The 25,000-nt window shown below is 41.4% G+C and overlaps 1 protein-coding gene across 2 annotated transcripts in view; it reads left to right on the top strand.

Moving 5' to 3' along the window:
• The window catches only part of CACNB4 (calcium voltage-gated channel auxiliary subunit beta 4), a 286,688-nt gene that overhangs the window by 227,970 nt on the left and 33,718 nt on the right, over positions 1-25,000 (top strand). For both annotated transcript variants that reach the window (XM_088829434.1, XM_055398424.2), the window contains exons 3-9: positions 1,537-1,656; positions 3,808-3,930; positions 8,323-8,453; positions 10,085-10,161; positions 11,676-11,695; positions 11,921-12,001; positions 13,286-13,344. In XM_088829434.1, coding sequence (XP_088685560.1) covers positions 1,537-1,656; positions 3,808-3,930; positions 8,323-8,453; positions 10,085-10,161; positions 11,676-11,695; positions 11,921-12,001; positions 13,286-13,344 — 611 coding nt within the window. The remainder of the gene's footprint in view (positions 1-1,536; positions 1,657-3,807; positions 3,931-8,322; positions 8,454-10,084; positions 10,162-11,675; positions 11,696-11,920; positions 12,002-13,285; positions 13,345-25,000) is intronic.

Raw genomic sequence — 25,000 nt, 5'->3', positions numbered from 1 at the left:
GTTGTACAGCAGAAACCAACACAGTATTGTAAAAATTAATAAACAAAAAATAAAGCAGTAAAAAAGTGCATGGATTTGGACTCATTGCAGTTATCAAACTTACAGTATAATCATTTTCAGTATATAAATGTATCAAATCAACATGTTGTACGCCTTAAACTTCCACAGTGTTATATGTCAATTATATCTCAGTGAAACTGGGGGGAAAACTATGTCTTCTATGCAGTAAATACAATAAAAACAGATATATTTCAAGATGGGCTGTTGTGCATATATAAGTGAATTGAAAATGATTAGAATCTCTTAACTTTTTTCTTAAGTCATAGTAGAAATATCAGCACTAGGAAACAGGAATGATAATGTTTATTTATTGTGTGCCTACTATTTTACAGATGAGAAGACTGAGTCTTGGAGTGGTTTAGTAACTTGCGTAAAGTTTTCAAAAGTGGGTTGCAGAGTTAGAATTTAGAACTGGGATACTCCTCGGCATTCTAATAAAACTCTAATCAGGAGTAATTGTTCTTGGCTGCTGGAAAAATCTGTGCTGGGATTGTTTTTATGGTGGGACAGACTGCCCCACTAAAATGACACCCCCTGCTGAGACAGAGCTACATTTATGGGCAGCAAATTCACAAATAATGTATAAAAAAACAAATGCTAACATTTCTAAGTTTAGAAAAAACTTTCAAAGGGCCCATTTCAGCAGTCAGCCATCCTTAGCGTTCTTTTTTTGCAGTGGGTAGCAAATTCTCAGCTATGTGGATAGGTATATGCTTCCAAATTCTGCGCCTGGTTTATGAAACATGCCGAATACACCAGTCCTGTCAATACCTCCTCTGTGTAAATGTCATCATCTACGCAAATACCAACTTCTCATGCCAGCTTAAGGAGATTGTAAGGATGGTGTTCTTTTAGCAAGCAGAAGGCAAACTTCTGGGGTGTTTGTTTTTTGTTTTTAGCTTTTTAGCTGCTGTGATTTTCATTGCCTCTTATGGCATGAACACCAAGTGATGTTTGCTGCCCCCAATTCCTTGACCATATGAATCAGGCTGGATTTCGTCATTGTTCGAACAGCCCTTCTAGGCATGGGCTTCAGTTGAGGATATCCTTATTCAATAATGTTGATATTGGAACTGGAAAGTCATTTTACTAATACAGGTTTCTGCTTTATTGTGTGGAAGTCTTAGACAAATTGATCATCTGTAATCTAAGATATGGGCAGGATTTAGCTCTTGCAATAGGCTGAGTCTCTTTTCCCTTCAAATCTATATGTAAAAGAGAGAATGGAATGAAACTTCAGTTCCACAAGTCGTATAGGCTTAATATAAAGATAGTACAGAACCAGAAGAATTGGGGCTGAATATCACATAATTTTCATTGCAGTTTACTTTCTAGCACTTAATCCAGTCAAAATATTTCCCTTTACAACATTGCTACCTTCTGAATTACTCAGATGCTTAACTGAATTCTGCCATCTACATTTATGCAATAAGGCACAGAGCGTTCATTCAGGCTACTCTGGGTTTTCCTTTCCAGGGTTCAGCGGACTCCTACACGAGCAGGCCATCTGACTCTGATGTCTCTTTGGAAGAGGATCGGGAAGCGATTCGGCAGGAGAGGGAGCAGCAAGCGGCCATCCAGCTTGAGAGAGCAAAGGTGACGTTCTTGCCCCCCTTGGGTTCCAAAGTGGCATGTTGCTCCGCAGGTATCAGCTGCTCTTCCCCTGCCTCAGATTTCTCTGGAATAATCGTTTTATGATTGTCCTGATAAGGCACCAGATTGCCAGGCCCTCATCTGCTTACCCCTGATAGTAACATTCTCAGGGAGTGGTATCCTGAGACCTGGACCCTTTTCGTTTCCTTTTGCGTTTGGTTGGCAAAGAGTCTGACACGACTGAGCGACTGAACTGAACTGAACTGGGTGGTGAAAATTCTTGGTCATCTTTGATCTTAGTGATTGTGGACCATACCCAGCTTGCCCCTCCGGGTGTTGGCAGAGAGCCTCTCAAGGGACCAGCTTGCCCGCCCTGTTCTCCATGACAGTAGCCTTCATTACTGGCCGCAGGCGCACAGCTGGTCTATGCACTATTGATGTCCCTTCTGGTTTCAGTCTCCCACCTCAAGTTCCTTCCCTGTTCAGAACTTTGAACAACGATTAGCATTTCAGCAAAATCGAGCAATAAAAGGCTTTGCTGAAAGAGACCTTCAGATATTCCAGAGGAAGAAGACCCCATAGGAGGCAACAAAGAACAAATTGCATTTTTGAATGTTAGAACTGAACGAGTCACTAGAGCTCTCCCATGCTATGTCTTTCAGACATTTTTTTTTTAAAGCACAGACCCTGTTTTTGAAATGAAATTTTATTCACAGTAACGGACATAACAGATTGCTGGTCAGCCTCTCCTCTTTGCCCTTCGTGATCGACTCCTAAGGCATATTGATCCAGTCTTTCCAAGTTTTAGGAGGAAAAAAAAAGGAAGCTCAAATAAAGTGAACTCCTTCCCTTTTCTATTTTGACAGTAAAATATTTAAGAGTGGGAAGAGGAGTATGAGGCAGGCTCAGGAAGTGTCTTCCTTTGCTTTGACACCTGCGATATCTGTGCCAGGTGGTGGAAGGGGGTTGGAGGCAGTGAGGTGTCAGTGGGACCCTAATCCAGGTCCTGCCTAGACCCTCTTGCTCCCCAGGTGTGTTCCTGGCTTGAAGAAATGAGCCCATAGCAGAGCAGCCTGCTAGTGGTACAGAATTCGCCTGCCAATGAAGGAGACCCAAGCTCGATCTCTGGAGCTTGAAACTGCAATCCATTCCAGTATTCTTGCCTGGAGAATTCCATGGACAGGGGAGCCTGGTGGGCTGCAGTCCATGGGTTCACAACACGACTGAGCGACTAAGCACCTCTTCAATAGAGCAGCCCAGGATTGCAGGACCCTAGTGTGTTCTCTTGTGGCTAATTTCTGTTTTAGTTTTCTCTTGGGGTCTATTCAGTGGCTGCTGTGGTCACCCAAATGTCAGCAGTAGTGCTGTCAGCTGAAGCTGGAGGTTGGCTGAGCCTCTGCCAAGCTGCAGCCGCCCAGAAGCACTTTGCTGCAGGGGAATTTGTCTAAAAAGAGTTTCAGAAGCAGTTTTGTTATCTAGGGAGAAGGTGCTGTGATATGTAAACAGCCCCGCCCTCCCTGTCTGCCCCAGCTGGGCCGGTCTTTCTTTTCCCTGCCAGGACAAGATATTCTATTGAGTGGGATCCTGCAGGTTTTCAGATCTGAGGCTATTTCAACAATATTTACCCCTCCACCTGTTAAGACCCAGCATACATTTCCTGTACCCCAAGATGTGGGTATCTGTTATCATTTAAAATAATAAACGTGGGAATTCTTTGGTGGTTCAGGAGTCAGGCCCTGGTTGGGGGGCTGGAATCCCTCAGGACTCATGGTGCAGCCAAAGAGAGGTAAAAAGAGTAAAAGGATGCTCATACTTCAGAAAATAAAATAACAAAGTTAAGTCTTATGACTAAAGGACAAAGCTGACTGCCCCTTCTGCCTTCCCTCCCTAAGACTCGGGGGCACAATTCTTTGGAATGTAGGAAAGCATGACAGGAGGGGGAACAGGGTTGGGTGAGTAGGACGGAATCCTTTTCAGAATCCTTTCTGCAGATTTCTTAGTGCTGCCTGGAAATGCGAAACCCAATTGAGATCCCTCTTTGGAAAGTGTTTTCTCTTACTGCCTGGTACTCTCCGTGATCTGATTCTACATTTCAGTGAGAAACACCCTCCTCGTCTTCCTCCCTTCATCCTTCTTCCATGGTTCTGTTCCCAGTCCAAACCCGTAGCATTTGCTGTGAAGACAAATGTGAGCTACTGTGGTGCCTTGGACGAGGATGTGCCTGTTCCAAGCACGGCCATCTCCTTTGACGCGAAGGACTTTCTACATATAAAAGAGGTAAATGTCAGGCATGTTGCATTCCTTAACCTGCCATACAATCAAGGCCAGGAATCAGCTCTGAGCCAAACTAAACGGAGAGAAGCCCTGAGGAGCTGCCAGTGTTTTGCCTGATTTAATTGGAAAGGCTTCCAAATCCATCCCTTCTCACCGGGATTTAGAAGACTGAGATTGCTGCTTGCATTATCACACATTTAAAATAAAACTAGCTGTTGGAGAGACAGTGGATTGGAGTGGAAGAAGTCTGGAATCAGGGAGATCATTAGAGCCGTTCTAGATGAGGGATGAGATTGAGCCATCCTGGTGCTATTGAGATGGAGAAAACTATTTCTTTTCACATTTGAGGTTTATTGTGGGAATTCAGTGAAGAGTGCTGGTGATGGACCTTGGGTAGGAGCTAAGATTGAGGGAGACATCAAAGATGATCAAGGAAATCAAGGTTTATGAATTGAGCAGCTAGGATGGATATGACTAGGGTGGGGTGAGGACAGATGGGAAGGGAATTTGGGGAGTGGACATCTCAAAGGAGATATGAAGTAGGAAGTTAGCTGTGAGAATCTGGAGCTCAAAGGAAGGGGTTGGGCCAAAGATACACATTTGGGTCATTAGTTTATCCAGGTGGTATGTAAAGCTGTGGTAATGAATGAAGTCATCTAAAGACAGCGGAGAAGGAGGAGAGAAGGCAGCCCTGGATCAAATCCAAAGGAATTCCATCCTGCAAAGGTGGGGTGCATGAAAAGACTCAGCAAATAAGGAAACTGAAAAGGAGAAGCCTGAGATATGGGAGGAGAACTAGGAGAGAGCAATTCATGGACATCAACAGAGCAGAGTGTGTTCAAAAGGAGGAAGCAACCAGCTGCAGCCAGTGTTGTGACAGGTCACCTAAGGTAAGGAGAAAGGAACGGACGTTGGGTTGGCAACACGGTGGTCAGCAGCGTGGAGGTCACTGGGACCGTTGTCTGGAGTTTGGGAGATGAAAGCTGGATGCAGTGTGATGAGGAGAGAAGGGGAGTTAGGAAGTATATTTAGCAAGCACAGACCAGGCTTCCAAGGGAGTTTCCACTGACCAGGCAGTAGACTGAATAGGGTATGAAGTCAAAAGAGGTTTTCTTTCAAGATGGGAGCTATCAGAATATGTGTCCATGCCTGTTAATAGAGAGAAAAGGAGAGAGATTGATGGGAAAGGTGGGAAGTTTTTGGTAGTCAGGAAGCCTGGGATCCAGACCCCAAGTGATGGGGCAGACCTTTGATAGGAAGGGGAACACTTACTCATTATAACAGATAGGGAAAAAGAAGAGTTTAGGTACTCCCAGCTTTGGTTATGAGAAACTGAGGAAGCATCGAGTTAACCTCTTCTGCTTTGTCGATCATGTATGACATGGGGATATTCATATTTGCCCAAAAGACAAGGACTCTCAACCCAAAACATGTTCCCTAGCACCGGAATGGTTAGGTTGACTTTTTGTCACCATTCTCATAAAAAACGACCAAACCATATTCATCAGCTGCTAATTCCCATTGATTCTAAGGAGAAGCAGCACTTGAAACAGTAAAAGAAGTCCTCAGATATTCCATGCATACTACTCAGACCTGCATCCCCACCTTGATGCATTTTAGTGCTTTCCTCCATTCCATCAATCGTCTCCATTCGTCCTATTGTTTGTTTTTTTGATCTTTATGCTCCTCGACCAGTGACTTTCCCTTGCCTGCAGTTTGATGTATGATGTTGAGCTGGTAATCCTATATGGATTAGAGCCACTTGTTTTCAGATTTTGAGATCTCAGATAGGAAACATCTTAGGAAGAGAAAGTGCTCATCATTTTCAGGAAAGCAAAATGAGAAGAATTGGAATAGCCTGACCTTGCCAGGAAGCTGGCATGTACTCCCAGAACGTCAACAAGTGAACATATTTCTATAATTGAGTTAGTAGCCTTTCCTCTCATCCATAACCTAGAAGGCCATTTGGTATGCTCTATTTTCAGTACTTTCTCAGTAATGAAAAGCTTAAAAGTAGAGAAAAGCTACAGCTGTCCTTATCACATACACCAAATGACCAGTGATTTAAGCCCTTGAATGTACAACATAACTTTCCCCTAAGTGGCTCAAAGAACTTTCATTAACACTGAGTCAGATTTTCACTGTGTGTTAGCTGTTTCCTAGAAGAGTGTAAAACAAACATCTCGGGAAGTTACATCAACTATTTCAGGAACCCCTTTAAGATCATTTGGGTAGCAGTTAATAAATTAGTGTTCCGGTGGGCTAATTTGATTTCAGGAGGTAACTTAAGCTGTGGGAAACTATGACTCACTGTCTGTTTTTCCCCCACCACAGTAAAATTTAAATTCCAAATCCATGCACCAAACATTCTAAAGGGGTCCCACTGCCTTTTGTTAATTCCAAAATAAATAGACCTGTTATTTCAGGAGTGTTATCCTGAAATAAACGATGGAAAGATGGGAAAAATTGAGACCTAGACTGTTCAAGATTTCATATTAGGTTGACTCACATTTCTTCAGTGCAGGCTCAGACTGCATGCCATGTGTGCTTTGTGTAGGAGCTGTGTGCAAAACAAAGGCCAAATCTCTAACTCATGACTTTTTGCTTTTGAGTATAAAACTGTTATTCAGAATTACTCAGAGTCACCCGGAATTTCGTGCTTTGATGATTCAATGGAAATATCCATTTCTCCTTCCCACCGTGTCAATGTCATATACGTATAAATTCTACTGTCCTGTGAGCTAAGCAAAATACACCATATAGAGTTATGCTTTGAAAAAACGAGATGCTTCCTGGATCAAAGAGAGAGAGTTACCTTGTCTGACACTAATAAAGACAATAAAGGAAGTTTTTAGAGTTATCTCTGGAGGATGTAAACAGTAGGACTCATGTCTGTTTTCTGGAAATCACCTAGCTGAAACCTTCCCTTGAGGCAGGTAGCTTGGATTAAACATGCCTTCTGCCCTAAGATTTGTCAGCTACAAACTGGTACTTGCCATGGGTACTTCACTGACTGAGCCACCAGGGAAGCCCGAAAGAGTCGGACACGACTTAGCGACTGAACAACAACACGGGCACTTGCCATCTGCCTCTGTAAGGATTAAATCATGTGCTGCTGCAGTTGCTGATTTTCAACACCCTCTGAAAGTGGAGAGCAGAAATGAGGCACTCTGTGCTCTGGGAAAAACTGGCATAACTGGTCTTCAGATAGTTAAGTATTTTTCAGGAGCCAATTTTATGAGCCCAATTCTTTTATCTCCTTATATTTAGAAAAGCACTAAATTCCTTCTTAATGATGAACTGCTCCTTATGACTAGCAGAAAGCTTCTGTTTGTGCTTGATTGAATGTACTCCTTCTGACCTTCCTCTACTGCCTCTTGGAGCAGTTTCTCAGAACTATCTGAAATGCTATCTCCTGGGCTATAGTCCCCATTTTGCCCCAAATAAAACTTAACTTACAGCTGTCATATTGTGCATTTTTAAAAAATTCAGCAAATCTATCATTACAGATGCAGTTTTGCTGGCCCATCAGATTAGGACCATGTTCACCCCACATTGACTGAAGCCTTTGTGTGGGTTTGTTTCCCAAGGTTACATGTCTTGGAACTTTATTTAAATGGAAATTCCTTCATTCCCTTTGGGTTTCAGGTCACTTGGAGATCACTTCAAAAATTCCACTTATGTAAAATATGCTTAGTCTTTGTGAGAGCAGGCTTATTTTTCATCAGGTAATAAGATGGACCTTGATTCGAAACTCTGTATTTGGAAGATTATATTGTTTTTCCCCAGAGAGAGTAAAATACAGATAGTATGGTGGCATTTTTACCTCAAAGCTTTTGATAAATAACAGACTGTTCAGTGTATTTCATCTTAGACTTGTCTCTCTTGTCTTCTAGAGTTCTAATTACAGGGGTGCTTATTTATCCTTATAAAATCTATTCCCGAAGATGTGGCAAGGGTTTCTTGACAAGGACCAAAGGAATCCAAATGTTAAGACCTGACTTTAGCCCAGGGATTAACAAACGGTGTCCCATGGGCTGAAACCAGCCCGCTGTCTTTCAGAAAGGAAAGGTTTATTGAAGTACAGCCACGCTTACGTGTTTATGTATTGTCTGTGGCTGCTTCCATACGACAACAGAAGATTACAGTGGTTGCATCAGAGACCATATGGCCTGCAGACCCTCAAGTATTAATTATCTTGGCTTTTGAACTAGAAAGTTTGCTTTATTTTTTGGACACCCCCCAGATATATATAATATGGTATAATATGCTATAAATAGTGTTTGTATGTATAATATGGTACAGTATAACACAGTGCTCCAATCTTTTGGCCCCCTGATATGAGTAAATGTGAAGATAAATGAATTGATAGCATCTTTTATTTCTGTGTTCCAGAAATATAACAATGATTGGTGGATAGGAAGGCTGGTGAAAGAAGGCTGTGAGATTGGCTTCATCCCAAGTCCACTGAGGTTGGAGAACATTCGGATTCAGCAGGAACAGAAAAGAGGGCGTTTTCACGGAGGGTGAGGCGCCTTCTTTTCTCCACATTTTATTTGCAGGGAGTAGGGAAATTAGGTGATGTTTTCAAGTTTCCTTATTAAGTTAAACACGTATGCTTTTGAAGTAAAAGCTATTTTTCTATGTGCAAGGCATTTCTGAAATTGACACAAGGGGGTTTCAGTAGTTCATGCCCCCTGTTGTGTACTGAATGAAGCCTGACCCTCCTGGAATCAACATGAATTCCACAGCGGAGACTGTTTTCTGTGACCTCAACAAACCCTCTTGGGAACTTGAGTTTCCCTCTGTGAGAGTCGTGTAGGGCATCCTTTTACAGTACCGTAAGTGTGGGCCTGGCCTGACCTGGCATCGTAGCTTTTCTGGGTTATCTTTCAGAGAATCTTTTTCAGGTGAGCATAGAAAGCCATGGTACATGCAATACCATCCCAGGACTAGTAGCAGCTTCTTCAGGGTTTTCTGCTTGGTAATAAAGGGAAGGCTCTGTCTAGCTTCAGATGAATTAACCTCTAGTGAACAGTGAAGTATCCACAAAGATCAGAGTGCAGGTGTTTAAAGGTGCCAGGGATATAAGCAAAGCCTGAGAGGACAAATCAGCCTCATACTAAGCCTGCATATATTGTGAGCCTACACTGAAGCACTGATTTGATACGTGTTACTGTTTTTTGAAAATCTTAAAATAGAATTAGTTCTTTCTCTGAACTCTCAACCTCCTTTTTCTATTAGATCCTTTTCTGTTTCAAAAATGCCTCTGTTCTTCAGGAGCCCTTTTGCCTTTGTCATAATGGGAAGTTCTTAAACAGTGATCGGAGATCACAACAGTACAATGTGAGCCCCAATTTTAATTGTCGACCTTTGTTAGGATATAACATGCCTGTAATATTATTAATGATTCGTCCCTCTTATTACTTCTCCTCTAGACTTTTTGTCTCTCTTGATGCTCCATGTGAAAACCTATGTTCCTTTGCAATTGCTGTTTTTTCTTACCGGACCCCTTCCTTCACTTTTCCACTGGATCACTCCTTCCTCTGCTTCAGATCTGTGTTAAATATCACCTTTTCAATGATCCAGTTCCTGCCACCATATCTAAAGTTGAATCCACTTCTCTCCCTTTGCTGCTTCTCTCGCATCTGTTTTCTTTGTTGCACTTACTACTGTCAAAAATACTACATTTTTACCTATTCCTCTGATCGATACTGATACCACTAGAATTTATATAAGGGAAAGAATTTTGTTTTCCCCTCACTGTTGTATCCTTAGTTCCTGTAACAGTGAATACTCTTCTGCTCATTCTGAGCTGTGCTTGACCTCCAACCAGTGCATTGGTGGTCAGTGTCGGTTAAGCAGATGGTTCACAAGAACACTCCTATTAGTGATTTGTTTGCCTCATTTCTGCGTTGAAGAATTAGGAAGGAGACTTTCACAAAGTATTTCCAGATCCTAGTCAGTTTCCCACTTTCTCTGCAAAAGGAGGTCAAAGAAAACATTTGGGCAGATCCTTGAAGCTCTACTCTATGAGCAGGACTTGGTGTGTTTTGAATTATTTAGTAGGATTAAGGCCAAAGAAAGCTTTGTACTCTCAAGTTCTATTTTCAAGGAATCTGGGGAATGAGTCCTAAGTTCCTTTTCGGTATCTTAGGAAATCCAGTGGAAATTCTTCTTCAAGTCTCGGAGAAATGGTATCAGGGACATTTCGAGCAACTCCCACATCAACAGGTGAGGGTTTTAGTTAGACTCTTTTTTTTAATGGAATGTATTTCTTTCTTAATCTTTGAAAATACATGCAAATATTTTTGTACTAATTTGGAAGCAATTTAAAGATTTTTCTACTTAGTATTTCATTGCTTATTTGCTTTTCTCTAGTAATTTAATTTGATTTAAAGGGTACTTGTGTTACTAGAAATTCAGATCATTGTAACAATGACAGAGATTACATGTTTTGATATGGCTCATGATTTTGTACAATCTTATTTGCCCTCTATTGAATAAATCATTCAGAAGCAAGTTCACTATTCCACCCGAGAACCCAGCACACTTTAAGATGGTGAGGGCCAATTATATGAGTTTTAAAAACGTTCTAAAGAAAATGCTGAGTTCTAGTCTTCATGTGAAACTTCAGGGTGTGTTGGTACAGCCTGAGCTGTGGAGGTGGGGAGGGCTTAAGCAGAGAATGAGATTTGGCCCAAATGGGCTCATTTCTGTTTGAATAACAGACAACTGAGCCCTGAATTTAATGGTAATGAAGGGACAGTGATGGCCCAATCAGGAGTTGTCATGCATTTAGAAATTGTGGAGGTATTCAAGCAAGAATTTTTCTTCCACCACATTCCCTGGCTCTACAGGATCATTTCGTTCTGCCCCAGAACGGATGCTGAATTAATGTATCTGGGATTATCAATTCAGAATGACAGATCCAATGTCTATCCTGGCATACCATAACTGCAGGAAACTGGGTTGGTTCCAGAGCAGATCTGAGTATCTGAGTCCTTGTATGTGAACCCTGATCTCCAGGGCTCTGAACCAAAGTCTTGTTCTTTAGGTTGTCCCCAAATGAACAGGACTGCATGGGTGGCCACAAAGCCAGAGATATTGAGTATATTTTGCCTCATCCCCATTTGCTGAACATTTAAATCATTGCAGCTGTTCACTATTAAACACAAAAAAGAACAGGAACAACTGATTGTAAACTTACTTGAAATTAAAAGCAATGCAGTAGGAAAAATATGTCAGTATTCTGGAAAGTGAGCAGAAAGCCTTAAGAACACAAAAAGAACTGCAAATTCTTCTGCTAGTTTACCAAAATTACACATCCAAAAATAACTAGTGAGTGCAGTGATGGTCATTATTATACAAATTATTGTTCTAAGTCTCTTTTTATCAAATTTGATTTGTCCAAGTTGCTCTCAGCCACACCACATGCTGTGTCCAGCACAGGAACAACCCATGGCCTGTGGCTGGCCCAGCCAATGTTATGAAATCCACTCTCCCCACCCACTGTGAAATCAGGGTATGAGGTCATTTGTTCAGGGAGGAAGTTGTCTGTTTTTGCATTTGTCTTCCCAGTTGGCCTGACCAGAATGAAATAGTAGAGTAATACTCTGCAGAGTGGGTGATTGGGAAATAACGAGAATGACAGGGACAAATTGGCATATTCTTCCATCTTTTAAAATCATGTGCTAACAATGACAGAGATTACATATTTTGATATGGCTCTCATTGTTGTCTTTTAGCAAAACAGAAGCAAAAAGTGGTAAGTCATGTTTCTTTTTTAAATCTCCTGTGAAGGTTTCTATCCATAAATGCCTGCAATGCTCCATTTCAGTGACCCAAATGGCTATAAAATGAGGGAGGCGTCTCCTTGGTGGGACCCGTGGTTATCATTTCTCATTTGGCCGGAGGATTGTGAATGTTGTGGCTGTGGAGGAGGGCTGCTGACCCTCACACCTTGTTATGTATGTCCAATCGTCTCTTTCAGACGGAGCACATCCCCCCCTACGACGTGGTGCCATCCATGCGTCCGGTGGTGCTGGTGGGGCCATCGCTGAAGGGTTATGAGGTACTGATATCAGTCTGTTACCCATCAGTTCTTGATCAAGAACCCAGGAGACAGCCACTGGGAGCTTCCTCCTTGGGGTCTGCTTACACTCGGGCCCTCTGCTTGTGAAGACAGGCGGTGCTTTGTGGGGTTCACGTGGCCCTTTGCTGTTTCCTCCCTCTCTAGCCCTTTTCTAATCTTCCGTGTATTACAGTGTTTAGAAATAGCTCCCTCAAAATAGTTATAATGGGATAGTTCTGGTCAAAGGTTTGCTCTGCTTTCAATTCAAAGAAAAGAATTTTATCTGTCTCAACGGTTCCTGTTGCTGTTAGAAAAAATAGCGAATGAATGGCACAAGGGAACATGAAAGCAATCTGCCAGCAAACCTCAGCTCAGAGCACCAACCAGTCTCACTTTGCTGGGTGCTCAAGACGATGGCATATTCCACCAAACATATCCCTGCTTCTTTATTTTAAAGGATGTAAAAAAGGGGGAAAATTCCATTAAAAATATCAATGAACTCCTTCAGAGATGAACTAAGCAATGTAAGGAAGAAGAGAGCAAACAGATGTACTGCATTTCAGATGCTGCCATTTTGACTTTATGCCAGCATGGATAAGGATAAATGGGTAGGACATTATCTGAAGGTGGGCCACCTCCATGGCACCCTTCCCACTGAATCAGCACAAATCTGGCACATAGCTTTCAGTGCACATTTGTTGAGTTAATTAATCAATCTCTTTGAGGCAGGTTTAAGAATCCCATCACCTTCTCCCACTTCCCCTTTCACTCCCTCTCCTCCCCTCCCCCTCTCAGTGGGGACTGTCTGCGGAAGAGCAGAGAGGGGTCTACAGAAGTCCAGCCCTGGATGTGATGTGTCCTGCACAGACCAGCAGGAGGCCGGGCCTGGGGCTAGCCCAAGGAGCTCTAGTAGATCCTCACTGCAGGCAGGCACCACACAGGTATGGCATCAACAGGCCATACCTGTGCACAGAGCCAGTTCATCCTGGTCTCCTGGTGGACGTTCTATCCCCTAAAAAAAAGATGATGGTCTGTCGTGGGTCTAGTGAACACCACTGGTTCACCCCTCAGTACCCTGGAGGAGAAGCAATGGGAGAAACTAAGTGCAATAGGTCAAGTGTGAAAAACTCCCTTCATGGTTGTTTGCCCTGTCCCGCCCCCAGCAGACCGAATAGCTGTGATAAGGTCTTTGGTCAGAGCGCCCTTCTCTTGCAGCTCTCTAACTTTTGACTTCTCTCTCTCTGCTGTTGTTTGCCTCATTCTTTTTTTCTCACCTCTGCAAAGGTCACAGACATGATGCAGAAAGCCCTCTTTGATTTCCTGAAGCACAGGTTTGATGGGAGGTGAGACATACAGATGCTTTCGCATTTTTATTTTCCTTTAACCACCATGAATGATAAATTGATTTGTAGGTCTATGTTTCCTGCGATTGCAGATGTTCTCTAATTAAAAGTTAACTCAATGTTCAAGGGAGAACACAATGAAAGCGCTCTGAAAATATCTAGTTAGGATGTATAGCATTGAATCTCTTAAAGTAAAAGGACCTTGATAAGGAAAATAATCCATTTGTTTTATTTAAATTTATGTGTTAGTCTTTATTTTCTCACTTGTAATTGAATTCATACCAAACATGTTTATGAGAAAATAATGAAAAATATAGAATGTTTCTGACAGTATGGTGCATCACTGGTCAAGTTGGGTAGAGTCATTTGGGAACTGTGTGTGTGCATGCATATATGCATGTGTATCATACGAAGATATAAAGTACTGCTGCTGCTGCTGCTAAGTCACTTCAGTCGTGTCCGACTCTGTGCGACCCCATAGACGGAAGCCCACCAGGCTCCCCCATCCCTGGGATTCTCCAGGCAAGAACACTGGAGTGGGTTGCCATTTCCTTCTCCAATGTGTGAAAGTGAAAAGTGAAAGTGAAGTCGCTCAGTCGTGTCGACCCTTAGCGACCCCACGGACTGCAGCCTACCAGGCTCCTCCATCCATGGGATTTTTCTAGGCAAGAGTACTGAAGTACTAGATTTCCTTAAAAGAAGAGTGCAAGAAATGCTTCCATCATGGTTTAGTTGCTAAGTTGTGTTCTACTCTTGCAACCCCATGGACTGCAGCCTGCCAGGTTCCTCTGTCCATGGTATTTTCCAGGCAAGAATCCTGGAGTGGGTTACCATTTCCTTCTCCAGGGCATCTTCCTGACCCAGGGATCGAACCTGGGTCTATTCTATTGAAGGCAGTCTTCTGCATTGCAGGCAGTCTTCTGCATTGCAGGCAGATTCTTTACTAACTGAGCCACCAAGGAAGCTTATTTTCATCATAAGCCTCCCAAAGTGACTATTTTGTAGGGAATAGTATTTCTTTGAATATTCAGTTCTGGGTTTGTTTTACTAGAAATTGCCTTGCTATTTTATTGGTTTCTTTTCTGTGTATCCTATCCCACTATGACCCATATCAACATGGCTCAGTCTTTAACGACTGGAAAATTTTATCATTTCAGTTTTGTGAAAAACATCTGGAAGGAGCGCCTGTATTTTGCAGAGAAATTTTAAAAAGTCTACACCAACTCAATACTAAGAACTAAGCTCTTTCACAACGCAGAATGTATTCTGTGTAAAAATAACCACATGAAATGAATACCTAAAGATTTATTAGAAATGAAGAAAACTTAGTACTGATGGATAAGTATGGATAAATGCATCCAGCTTACTAAATTTTTAAGTGTTTAAAGATATTTTTTAAAATTTCCACATAGGTTTTAAAAAATATGATATTTTAAGAAAAAAGCAAACATGATATTGCTTTAAGTACAAACTGTTTATATTTGTTAAAAACCTTCTGGATAATTGTGTGTAAAGTATTTGTTAGTTTCTGGGACTATATATAATAGAAAGAAAATAAGCTTGGATTTTAGTTCCAATAATTGATGTTTTAGTTCAAGAAAGCAAAAAGCTTTAGTGCCATTATGTGAATTGCTAAGTACCTCAGTACAGACTTCAGTTTCAGTTCAGTTGCTCAGTAGTGTCCGACTCTTTGCGACCCCGTGGACTGTGGCACGCCAGGTTTCCCTGTCCATCTCCAACTCCCAGAGTTTGCTCAAACTCATGTCCATTGAGTTGGTGATGCCATTCAACCACCTCATCCTCTGTCATCCCCTTTGCCTTCTGCCTTCAATCTTTCCCAGCATCAAGGTCTTTTCCAATGAGTCAATTTTTTGCATTAGGTGGCCAAAGTATTGGAGCTTCATCTTCAGCATCAGTCCTTACAATGAATATTCAGGACTGATTTCCTTTAGGATGGACTGGCTGGATCACCTTGCTGTCCAAGGGACTCTCAAGAGTCTTCTCCAGCACCACAGTTCAAAGCATTAGTTCTTGGCACTCAACCTTCTTTATGGTTGAACTCTCACATTCATTCATGACTACTGGAAAAACCATAGCTTTGACTAGACAGACCTTTGTTGGCAAAGTAATGTCTCTGCTTTTTAATGTGCTGTCTAGGTTGGTCATAGCTTTTCTTCCAAGGAGCAAGCGTCCTTTAATTTCATGCTGCAGTCACCATCTGAAGTGATTTTGGAGCTCATAAAAATAAAGCTTGTTACTATTTCCACTATTTCCCCATCTATTTGCCATGAAATGATGGAACCAGATGGAACCATATCTTAGTTTTCTGAATGTTGAGTTTTAAGCCAACTTTTTCACTCTCCTCTTTCACTTTCATCAAGAGGCTCTTTGGTCCTCTTCACTTTCTGCCGTAAGGATGGAGTCATCTGTGTATCTGAGGTTATTAATATTTTTCCCAGCAATCTTGATTCCAGCTTGTGCTTCATCCAGCCCAGCATTTCTCATGAGGTACTCTGCATATAAATTAAATAAGCAAGGTGACAATATACAGCCTTGACATATTCATTTCCCAATTTGCAACCATGTCTGGTTCTAACTGTTGCTTCTTGACCTGCATACAGATTTCTCAGGAGACAAATTTCTCAGGTCAGGTGATCTGGTATTCCCATCTCTTGAAGAAGTTTCCACAGTTTATTGTGATCCATACCGTCAAAGACTTTGGCATAGTCAATAAAGCAGAAGTAGATGTTTTTCTGGAACTCTCTTGCTTTTTCAATGATCCAGTGGATGTTGGTAATTTGATCTCTGGTTCCTCTGCCTTTTCTAAATCCAGCTTCAAAATCTGGAAGTTCTTGATTCACGTACTGTTGAAGCCTGGCTTGGAAAATTTTGAGAATTACTTTGCTAGTGTGTGAGATGAGTGCAATTGTGTGGTAGTTTGAACATTCTTTGGCATTGCCTTTCTTTGGGATTGGAATGAAAATGGACCTTTTCTAATCCTGTGGCCACTGTTGAGTTTTCCAAATTTGCTGACATATTGAGTGCAGCACTTTCACAGCATCATCTTTTAGGATTTGAAATAGTTCAGCTGGAATCCCATCATCTCCACTAGCTTTGTTCGTAGTGATGCTTTCTAAGGCTCACTTGACTTCACATTCCAGGATGTCTGATTCTAGGTGAGTGATCACACCTTCATGGAGATCTTTTTTGTATAGTTCTTCTGTGTATTCTAGTCATCTCTTCTTAATATCTTCTGCCTCTATTAGGTCCCTACCATTTCTGTCCTTTATTGTGCCCATCTTTGCATGAAATGTTCCCTTGGTATCTCTGATTTTCTTGAAGAGAACTCTAGTCTTTCCCATCTACTGTTTTCCTCTATTTCTTTGCATTGATCACTGAGGAAGTTTTTCTTATCTCTCTTTGCTATTCTTTGGAACTCTGCATTCAAATGGATATACTTTCCTTCTCTTCTTTGCCTTTCGCTTCTCTTCTTTTCTCAGCTATTTGTAAGGCTTCCTCAGATAACCATTTTGCCTTTTTGCATTTCTTTTTCTTGGGGATGGTCTTGATCATTGCCTCCTGTACAATGTCACGAACCTCCATCCATAGTTCTTCAGGCACTCTGTCTACCAGATCTAATATCTTGAATCTATTTGTCACTTCCACTATATAATCATTAGGGATTTGATTTAGGTCATACCTGAATGGTCTAGTGGTTTTCCCTACTTTCTTCAATTTCAGCCTGAATTTCGCAATAAGGAGTTCATGATTTGAGCCACAGTCAGCTCCCAGTCTTATTTTTGCTGACTGTATAGAGCTTCTCCATCTTTGGCTGCAAAGAAGATAATCAATTTTATTTCAGTATTGACCATCTGAGGATGTCCACGTGTAGAGTCATCTCTTGTGTTGTTGAAAACAAGATGGTGAAATAGAAGGACATGTGCTCATCTTCCCCAATGAGAACTGCAAAATTTCAACTCACTGCTGAACAATCATTGACAGATTGTTATCTGTCCTACCAAAAAAGATCCCCCCCAAAAAGATACCCCACATCCAAGGGCAAATGAGAAACCCCAACAGGATGGTAGGAGGGGTGAAATCACATTTAGAATCAAACCCCATACCTGCCAGAGATGCTCAGAGGGCTCAAACAAAACTTTGTGTGCACCGAGACCCAGAGTCCCCAGAAAGACTGAGCCAGACCTGCCTTTGAGTGTCCAAGTGTCTCATATGGAGGTACGGGTCAGCAGTGGCCTGCCACAGCAACAGGGGCTCTGGGTGTAGCTACCTGAGACACACAGTGTGTGGCATAAGCCCTCTTGGAGGAGGTTGCCATTAGTCCCACCATAGAGCTGCTGAGCAGATGACCCACAAACTGCAAAACAGTACACCAAAGAAATTCTTGTACTGTTAAGAAAGAAAGTTCTAGGACCCACAACAGATTTCCCAACCTGGTGATCCTACAAAGAAACTGAGCATTCCCAGGGAATTTGACTTTGGAGGCCAGTGGGATTTGATTACAGAACTTCTACAGCAATGGGGCAACAGACTCTTGGAGGGCACAAACAAAACCTTCTGTGCACCAGGAACCAGGAGAAAGGAGCTGTGTCCCCACAAGAGACTGAGCCAGACTTGGCTGTGAGTGTCCAGGAGCCTCCAGCAGAGGCATGGGTTGACAGTGGCCTGCTGCAGGGTCAGGGCCACTGAATACAACAGTGAGTGCATAAGTCCTTTTGAAGGAGGTTGCCATTATGTCATTACCCCTACCTTAATTTGGCCTCAGTCCAAAAAACATGGAGGTAACACAGCCCCACCCATCAACAGAAAATTGTATTAAAGGTTTACTGAGCAGGGCCCTGACCATCAGAACAAGACCCAGTTTCCCCCACAGTCAGTCTCTCCCATCAGGAAGCTTCCATAAGCCTCTTATCCTTCTCTATCAGAGGGCAGACAGAATGAAAACCACAATCACAGAAAACTAACCAAACTGGTCACATGGATCACATCCTTGTCTAACTCAATGAAACTATGAGCCATGCCATGTAGGACCACCCAGGATGGCCGGGTCATGATGGAGAGTTCTGACAAAATGTGGTCCACTGGAGAAGGGAATGGCAAACCTCTTCAGTGTTCTTTCCTTGAGAACCCCATGAATAGTATGAAGAGGCAGAAAAACATGACACTGAAAGATGAATTCCCCAGGTTGCTACATGCCCAATATACTACTGGAGAAGAGTGGAGAAATAATTCCAGAAACAATGAAGAGACAGAGCCAAAGCAAAAACAATGCCCAGTTTTGGATATAACTGGTGATGAAAGTGAAGTCCGATGCTGTAAAGAAATGAACCTGGAATGTTAGGTCCATGAATCAAGGAAAATTGGAAGTGGTCAAACAGGAGATGGCAAGAGTGAACATTGACATTTTAGGAATCAGTGAACTAAATTGGACTGGAATGGGCAAATTTAATTCATATGACCATTATATCTACTACTGTGGACAATAATCCCTTAGAAGAAATGTAGTAGCCCTCATAGTCAACAGAAGAGTCTGAAATGCAGTACTTGGGTGCAATCTCAAAAATGACAGAATGATCTCCATTCGTTTCCAAGGCAAAACCATTCAATATCACAATAATCCAAGTCTATGCTCCAAACACTAATGCCAAAGAAACTGAATGGTTCTATGATGACCTACAAGACCTTCTAGAACTAACACCAAAAAAGATGTCCTTTTCATCATAGGAGACTGGAATGCAAAAGTAGGAAGTCAAGAGATACCTGGAGTTAACAGGCATATTTGGCCTTGGAGTACACAGTGAAGCAGGGTAAAGGCTAACATGTTTTGCCAAAAGAATGCACTGGTCAGAGTACAGGCTAGATTGCCTTGATAAATAGAGCCCAAAATGTGTAATGAATCAAACTCCGTGGAAACTTATTGCTGCTCATTGCACAGTCTGAGGCAGGTGTTCCTCAGCTGGGAAGGTGGGTAGGATGGAGAAGGGAAGGACTGGAAAGAAAGTTTGTCCTCTGCATCATTTGGGACCGCTGGCCTGGGGCTGGTCTCTACAATCAGCTGGAGGGAGAGGAGTGAACCAGCTTCTCTGGTTCACATCATTCTCACATGTCATTGGCTAGAACTTAGACATGTGGCCACACCTTCTTGCAAAGGAGGCTAGGAATTACTGTCTAGCTATGTGCCCAGGAGGAAGAGAAAATGGATTTTGTTGAGCAAATAGCAGTCTGCCATATTTATCTAGTGGACACGAGGGCTTAATAAGAAAACCATCAGCTCAGTTCAGTCGCTCAGTCGTGTCCGATTCTTTGCAACCCCATGAATCGCAGCACACCAGGCCTCCCTGTCCATCACCAACTCCTGGAGTTCATTCAAACTCATGTCCTTCGAGTCGGTGATGCCATGCAGCCATCTCATTCTCTGTCGTCCCCTTCTCCTCCTGCCCCCAATCCCTCCCAGCATCAGAGTCTTTTCCAGTGAGTCAAGAAAGTCATAGATGTATCCTATTTGCTCTCTCTCTCTTTAAACAAGATAGACAGAGAATGAAGTAATTTCAAAGAAAACAAATGAAAAGTACTGAATACTAGACTATTGGAAGGAAATGTAAAAAGTTCTTATATTCTAATCTCTTAAGTCAAACAACAGGTAGATGGATACCCTGCTTCTGTTTGTAACTTTTGAGTACTGGGAATCTACTTCTTATAAAAAGCATTGCAAAGAAACAGCTGAACTCTGGCTTTTTAACTTAACATTGGTTTTGATCCTTGCCTCTGATGACAGAGGCCATGAGCCTTACCTTCATGCAGCTCTCTCTGGGTTGTTGATATTTGATATGCCTGGCTCAGTCAAGCAGGCTTCCTTCAGCTGTGCTTGGAGTCACATGGCTTTAACCTGTGGGCCTTTATTTAAGGAAGTTCTGAGCAGTGCTTCATCCTGTGGCCCCATAAGAGCTCTTGAGCTGAACAAATGCCATCCCACGTGCGGTCTAAGTTTCTGTTAGATTGTTTTGGTCCCCACATAACATCCATATAAACAGCAGTGTTAGTAAAGGTTTACACGGTAGGACCTTATGGAAAAGAAGGAAGAAATTATTGTAATTTAGCAAAGAGAAAGTGACTGACTTAATTACTGCCTTCAAGAATGAATAATCTGAGGTTCTTCCTCAATCTTCAGACATAGAGAGAGGAAGTGCATTTAATTGTAACAGCAGAGATTTATCAGCTTGAATTACCTGATTCATCAAGCACACACTATTGAAGGTGATTTTAATAGAAATAGAACTAAAATTTCAATGCCAAGTGATCCAGGGTCTGATGGCACAGCAGAGGGTGTAGAGATGTGAGGAGGAACACAGCAGCAGCAGAAGAAATGGGTAGAGAGAGACTCTGCCTGAGAGAGATCTGATGTATGGCAGAGTTTGAGAAAGCTAGATAATAAATGTTGGAGTAGGAGAGAGGACTTGCTTTCAAATTAGCGGAGGCCACTGCAGCAGGAAAACGATAATGAATTCACTGGTGTAAACGGAAACTTTTTGGGAAAAAGAAATGTGCTTGTAGTTTCACTATGACTCTGACATGTCTACTGTGTGGGGAATATCCTTACATTTTGAGCCGTGACAATCTGCTGCGTTGTGTTCCACCAATTAATAAAAGGAAAAAAAACCAACAAATAGTCTTTAATTGAAACCAGCCAAGAGAACAATTACACAGCAGACTTTTGCATAGCAATACAGCATAAACAATATGTTCTAATGGAAACCTCCTCCATGTTTCACTGGCTATGAATGCTGTAGGTTAGACAAAATAGGATAATTTCTTTTTCAGAAAGAGCCAAAAGAGAAAAAGAAACTGCCTAAAAGTCTTTTTTCTTCAATACTGTTTTTCAGATCTTGGCTAAAAAATAACTCAACAAATTGAATTAAACACCAACAGTGTCTCCTACAGAATCGTATACTTACTCTTTTATGATACCTTAGAAATGATTTGAATCAGTTTAAAGCTACTTATTTTACAATTTTATTGTCATTCATTGCTTAATAAATTCAAGGCTTAACAACAATGTATGTTCGAAAGAATGAAAAGCACAATACTGAATACTTCCTCAGGGAACCCCTGTACGTGTGGATATCCACATACAGTGACAGTTCCTATGCACAGGTCATAAACTAAGTGAATGAGTCTGAGCTGGTACAATGCACAGGCCTGGCAGGGGCACAGTGCATGCACAATGGCATGGAGCTTTTCTCTCCATTTCACACCACAAACATTCATCAGGGATCATCCTTTCAGATGAGGTTTGTTCAGCTGGTTGAATCTACCATTCACAGGCTGAACAGCAAGCAGTCAAACCAATTGCAATGTGTTGACCTATGCTAATCATTTCAAATCCCAACAAAGTTGTAACTTTAGGCTTTTTGACAACTGAATCAGCTCAGCTCTATGGCAGTTATAGGACACATTGTAACCAACATGATTATGGCCCCCAATCCTAAATGAACATACAAACAGGATCTGAAGCTACTAGCCAAGGCATGCTTTAAAAAAACGTTTTAGGAAGAATTTAAAGAAAGGAAGCTAAAAATATAATTGAGGGAGACTCAAAGAAGTAGTATTTATCTATGAAAGGAAATGGCAACAGCTGATGCTATCACAAAGCAGCCAAGATATGGAAGAATGAAAACAACGTGTAATTGTAGGCGACAAATGGAAAAGAACAATACAGTGCCTTCTGTTTCATAACCAATAGCACCCTCTTATCAATTCCTCCTGCTCTATTCAAATGCAGACTCATCCAAGGACACTCAAGCACTCGAGATAATTTATTGAGCCCCTCACGCCAAATATGAATATTTAAATTAACAGATTTTGATTGTAACATGTCTGACCTTACTCTCCCACCCTCAAAGTATATGTAAGTTTCATGGACTCTGACAATGGGAGAGTTCATGTTATAACTATGAATGAGTATTTAAGAAAACACTTTTAGATATTGCCTCATTTGTTCCTAGTGACTGTCCTGTGAGATAGTCTGGCAGAGCTGCTATCACCATTTTATTAATTATCATCCTGATGCTCAAAAAAATGGCATGATTTGTCCATGGTCACGCAGCCAGCAAGAGGAAGATCCAGAGAGACTCCCCAGGTTCACGTATGCCTTCCATTCCTTCCCTTCTCTGACAGTGTGCTCTCTGACCTTTGGAATGTTTTTCCTTTATGAAGAATAAGAGTTTTTTTTTTTTAAAAACTAATATACTAACAGGGTTGCATATTGAATGTGGTAAGGATAGAGTATAAAAGGATCTTTAGCTTTCCATTATCATCCTGGAAATACTAATTATTTTTGAATGAATGTGTCTCACCTGAAAGTAACATCTTTCCATAGTTAAGTCACAGAAAACTAAAACTCATAGCACTGATGGAGTGCAGAAATTATGAAGGATTCCAAATCAAAAATAAGTAACAACTAGGATTCAGATTTACCAGGTTTATATATATCCAGTCTGCTGGGGAACTGAACATCCCTCACTAGTAATTACTGACACTATGTCACAGAGAAGTATCCAAGGGAACTTTTTAGAGATGTATATCAAAGATACATGGGAATATTAAAAGTCACTAGAAGATATGAAGGTATATCAAGAAAAGAAGTAGAGTATCAGTTTAAGTTAAAAAAAAGTATATAAACTAGGTAGCATTTAATAATGAATGTGATTACTTTACTGGGGAGCCTTTTCAACAACAAAAAGTTTGGATTTAGTGTATGATTTTGATAATACTAAGCACCTTTGCATAGAAAATAGAAACTCCTCCTTTGTCTTATTGAAGGGTTTCTGGAGCTGTGTCTGTCTTCTAAACTCTTTCCTACATATGTATTTTTATTAAGAAATAGCATATTAACAAATTAGCTAACAAATTAGTGAAGGACAGGGAAGCCAGGTGTGCTGCAGTCCATGGGGTCACAAAAAGCCAGACACAATTTAGCGACCACCACCAACAAATTAGCTGGTATTTTATTGACCAATAAAAGAAGAAAAAGAATCTTTTATTGTCCACACCTTTTCTGTTTTCAGAACACATGAAGCAGTTTTCATTTCCTGTTTTTTTGTTTGTGTGTTATTATTCTGCCTCTTGGTAAAAACTTTATATATATTTGAAAATGGCTTTGTAAAAGTGTATTAAAACCCAGAAGAACTAAGAGTACACATCTGCTGATAATCCCTCCAACTTTTAAGAACCAGGGTCACTACTTGGCTAGTATAAAACTAGAAGATTTGATTTTCACGTAAGCAGAATAGAATCTTTGGATCCTCTATCTTCTAAAAGTGAATATTCTAGAAGGCTGAATTCTGCCCCTACACCAAGCCTCTTGTCTCCAGTTATATATTTGCATTGCTCTAGAACTTGATTGTATTTTTCTAATCAGCGACTCCATTCTTAAAACTGCAAACAAAGACACCAGAAACACAAAAATAAACAAGCAAATCCTATTCTGTAGGTACAATGAGCTCTGACCACAACGACCGCCTATGAGATTTCATGCCTCAAGTGTGGCAGCCAGCTGAGTAATGGAGACTCAGATATGGGCTCCACGGACTTTAACCTGACTTAGAAAGTGGCCATCACTCTGTGTGGCCCAGATCTGCTCTCAATGGTTTGGTCGGTATCTGGAGATTCGGGGTTGCTGGAGAAGGAAGCTGAAACTTTAAGAGAATTATGAGTCTGGTGACTAAGCTGGCCTAGAGCTTGGGAGCCTATGCTTTAGACCTTCTTAGACTCTATGGATCCCTGTGGAACTTCCTCTCCATGTCTCAGTTTTATTCTTGATAAAATGAAGAAGTTGTACAGACCAGTATTTTTCAGTATCTTTTAGCAATTGAACAAGTCCTTACAATGAAATCATAGGTAAGGCCCCAACAGAAATGCAGAGGCATTTATTTGGTATTAAGCATGGGAAAGATGGGCCTCTGCTGGCCAACTCAGCCCCAATTTGATGTTCTCAGTGACCCGAGATATTTCACAAAATTCTTGGTTTCCACAGAAGACAGTCTGAAGATGCCTCAAATAATTTATTAGGGCCTGAAAAATTCTAAGGAATTAAAATGCTTTAAACTTCCTCACCATCTGCAGCTTATATATCCAACACCACCAACAAAAAGTACTTTGCTTTAAAATTGCACCAGAACTTTTTTTGCACAGCCTGTTGCTCTAAAGAAATTATTTCTGACCAAAGAGGACTGTTTTAAATTCTCCCCAAGGATTCAGGTCCATGAAGTCAAGTGAGGAGTCTCCTGAAAGGGCTGACAGTATCCATAAATAGGTGCGAGATGACATAGGACTCAATTGTGGCTAACTCTACCCCCTTCTTGCTCAACCCTCTAGAGGAGCTTGAAAGTTGTGGAGAAAGAGTGCGTGAATATAAAAGGGTAGGGGCCTTGTCTGTTTTCTGGAATCTTCTAAGCTCTGAAGATAAGAGTGAGGAAGGGCCCACAATGGAGTGGCTGGCTTAGAGAGGCATTCTTTGCATTCTGCAGATAGATCATAATTTGAAGTTGAGCAAACCCAGCCTAAAATAAAGAACTTAAAAGTTGTAAGTTCCAGAGATTCTCATTTGGTAGATCATATACATAGACAGGATAGACTTCTG

Source organism: Moschus berezovskii, chromosome 2 (genome assembly GCF_049115385.1).
Source record: "Moschus berezovskii isolate FMDL1 chromosome 2, NW_MosBer_1.0, whole genome shotgun sequence".
NCBI lineage: Eukaryota > Metazoa > Chordata > Mammalia > Artiodactyla > Moschidae > Moschus > Moschus berezovskii.
Note: the sequence above shows the minus strand (reverse complement) of the source record. Positions and strands in the feature narration are given on the sequence as shown.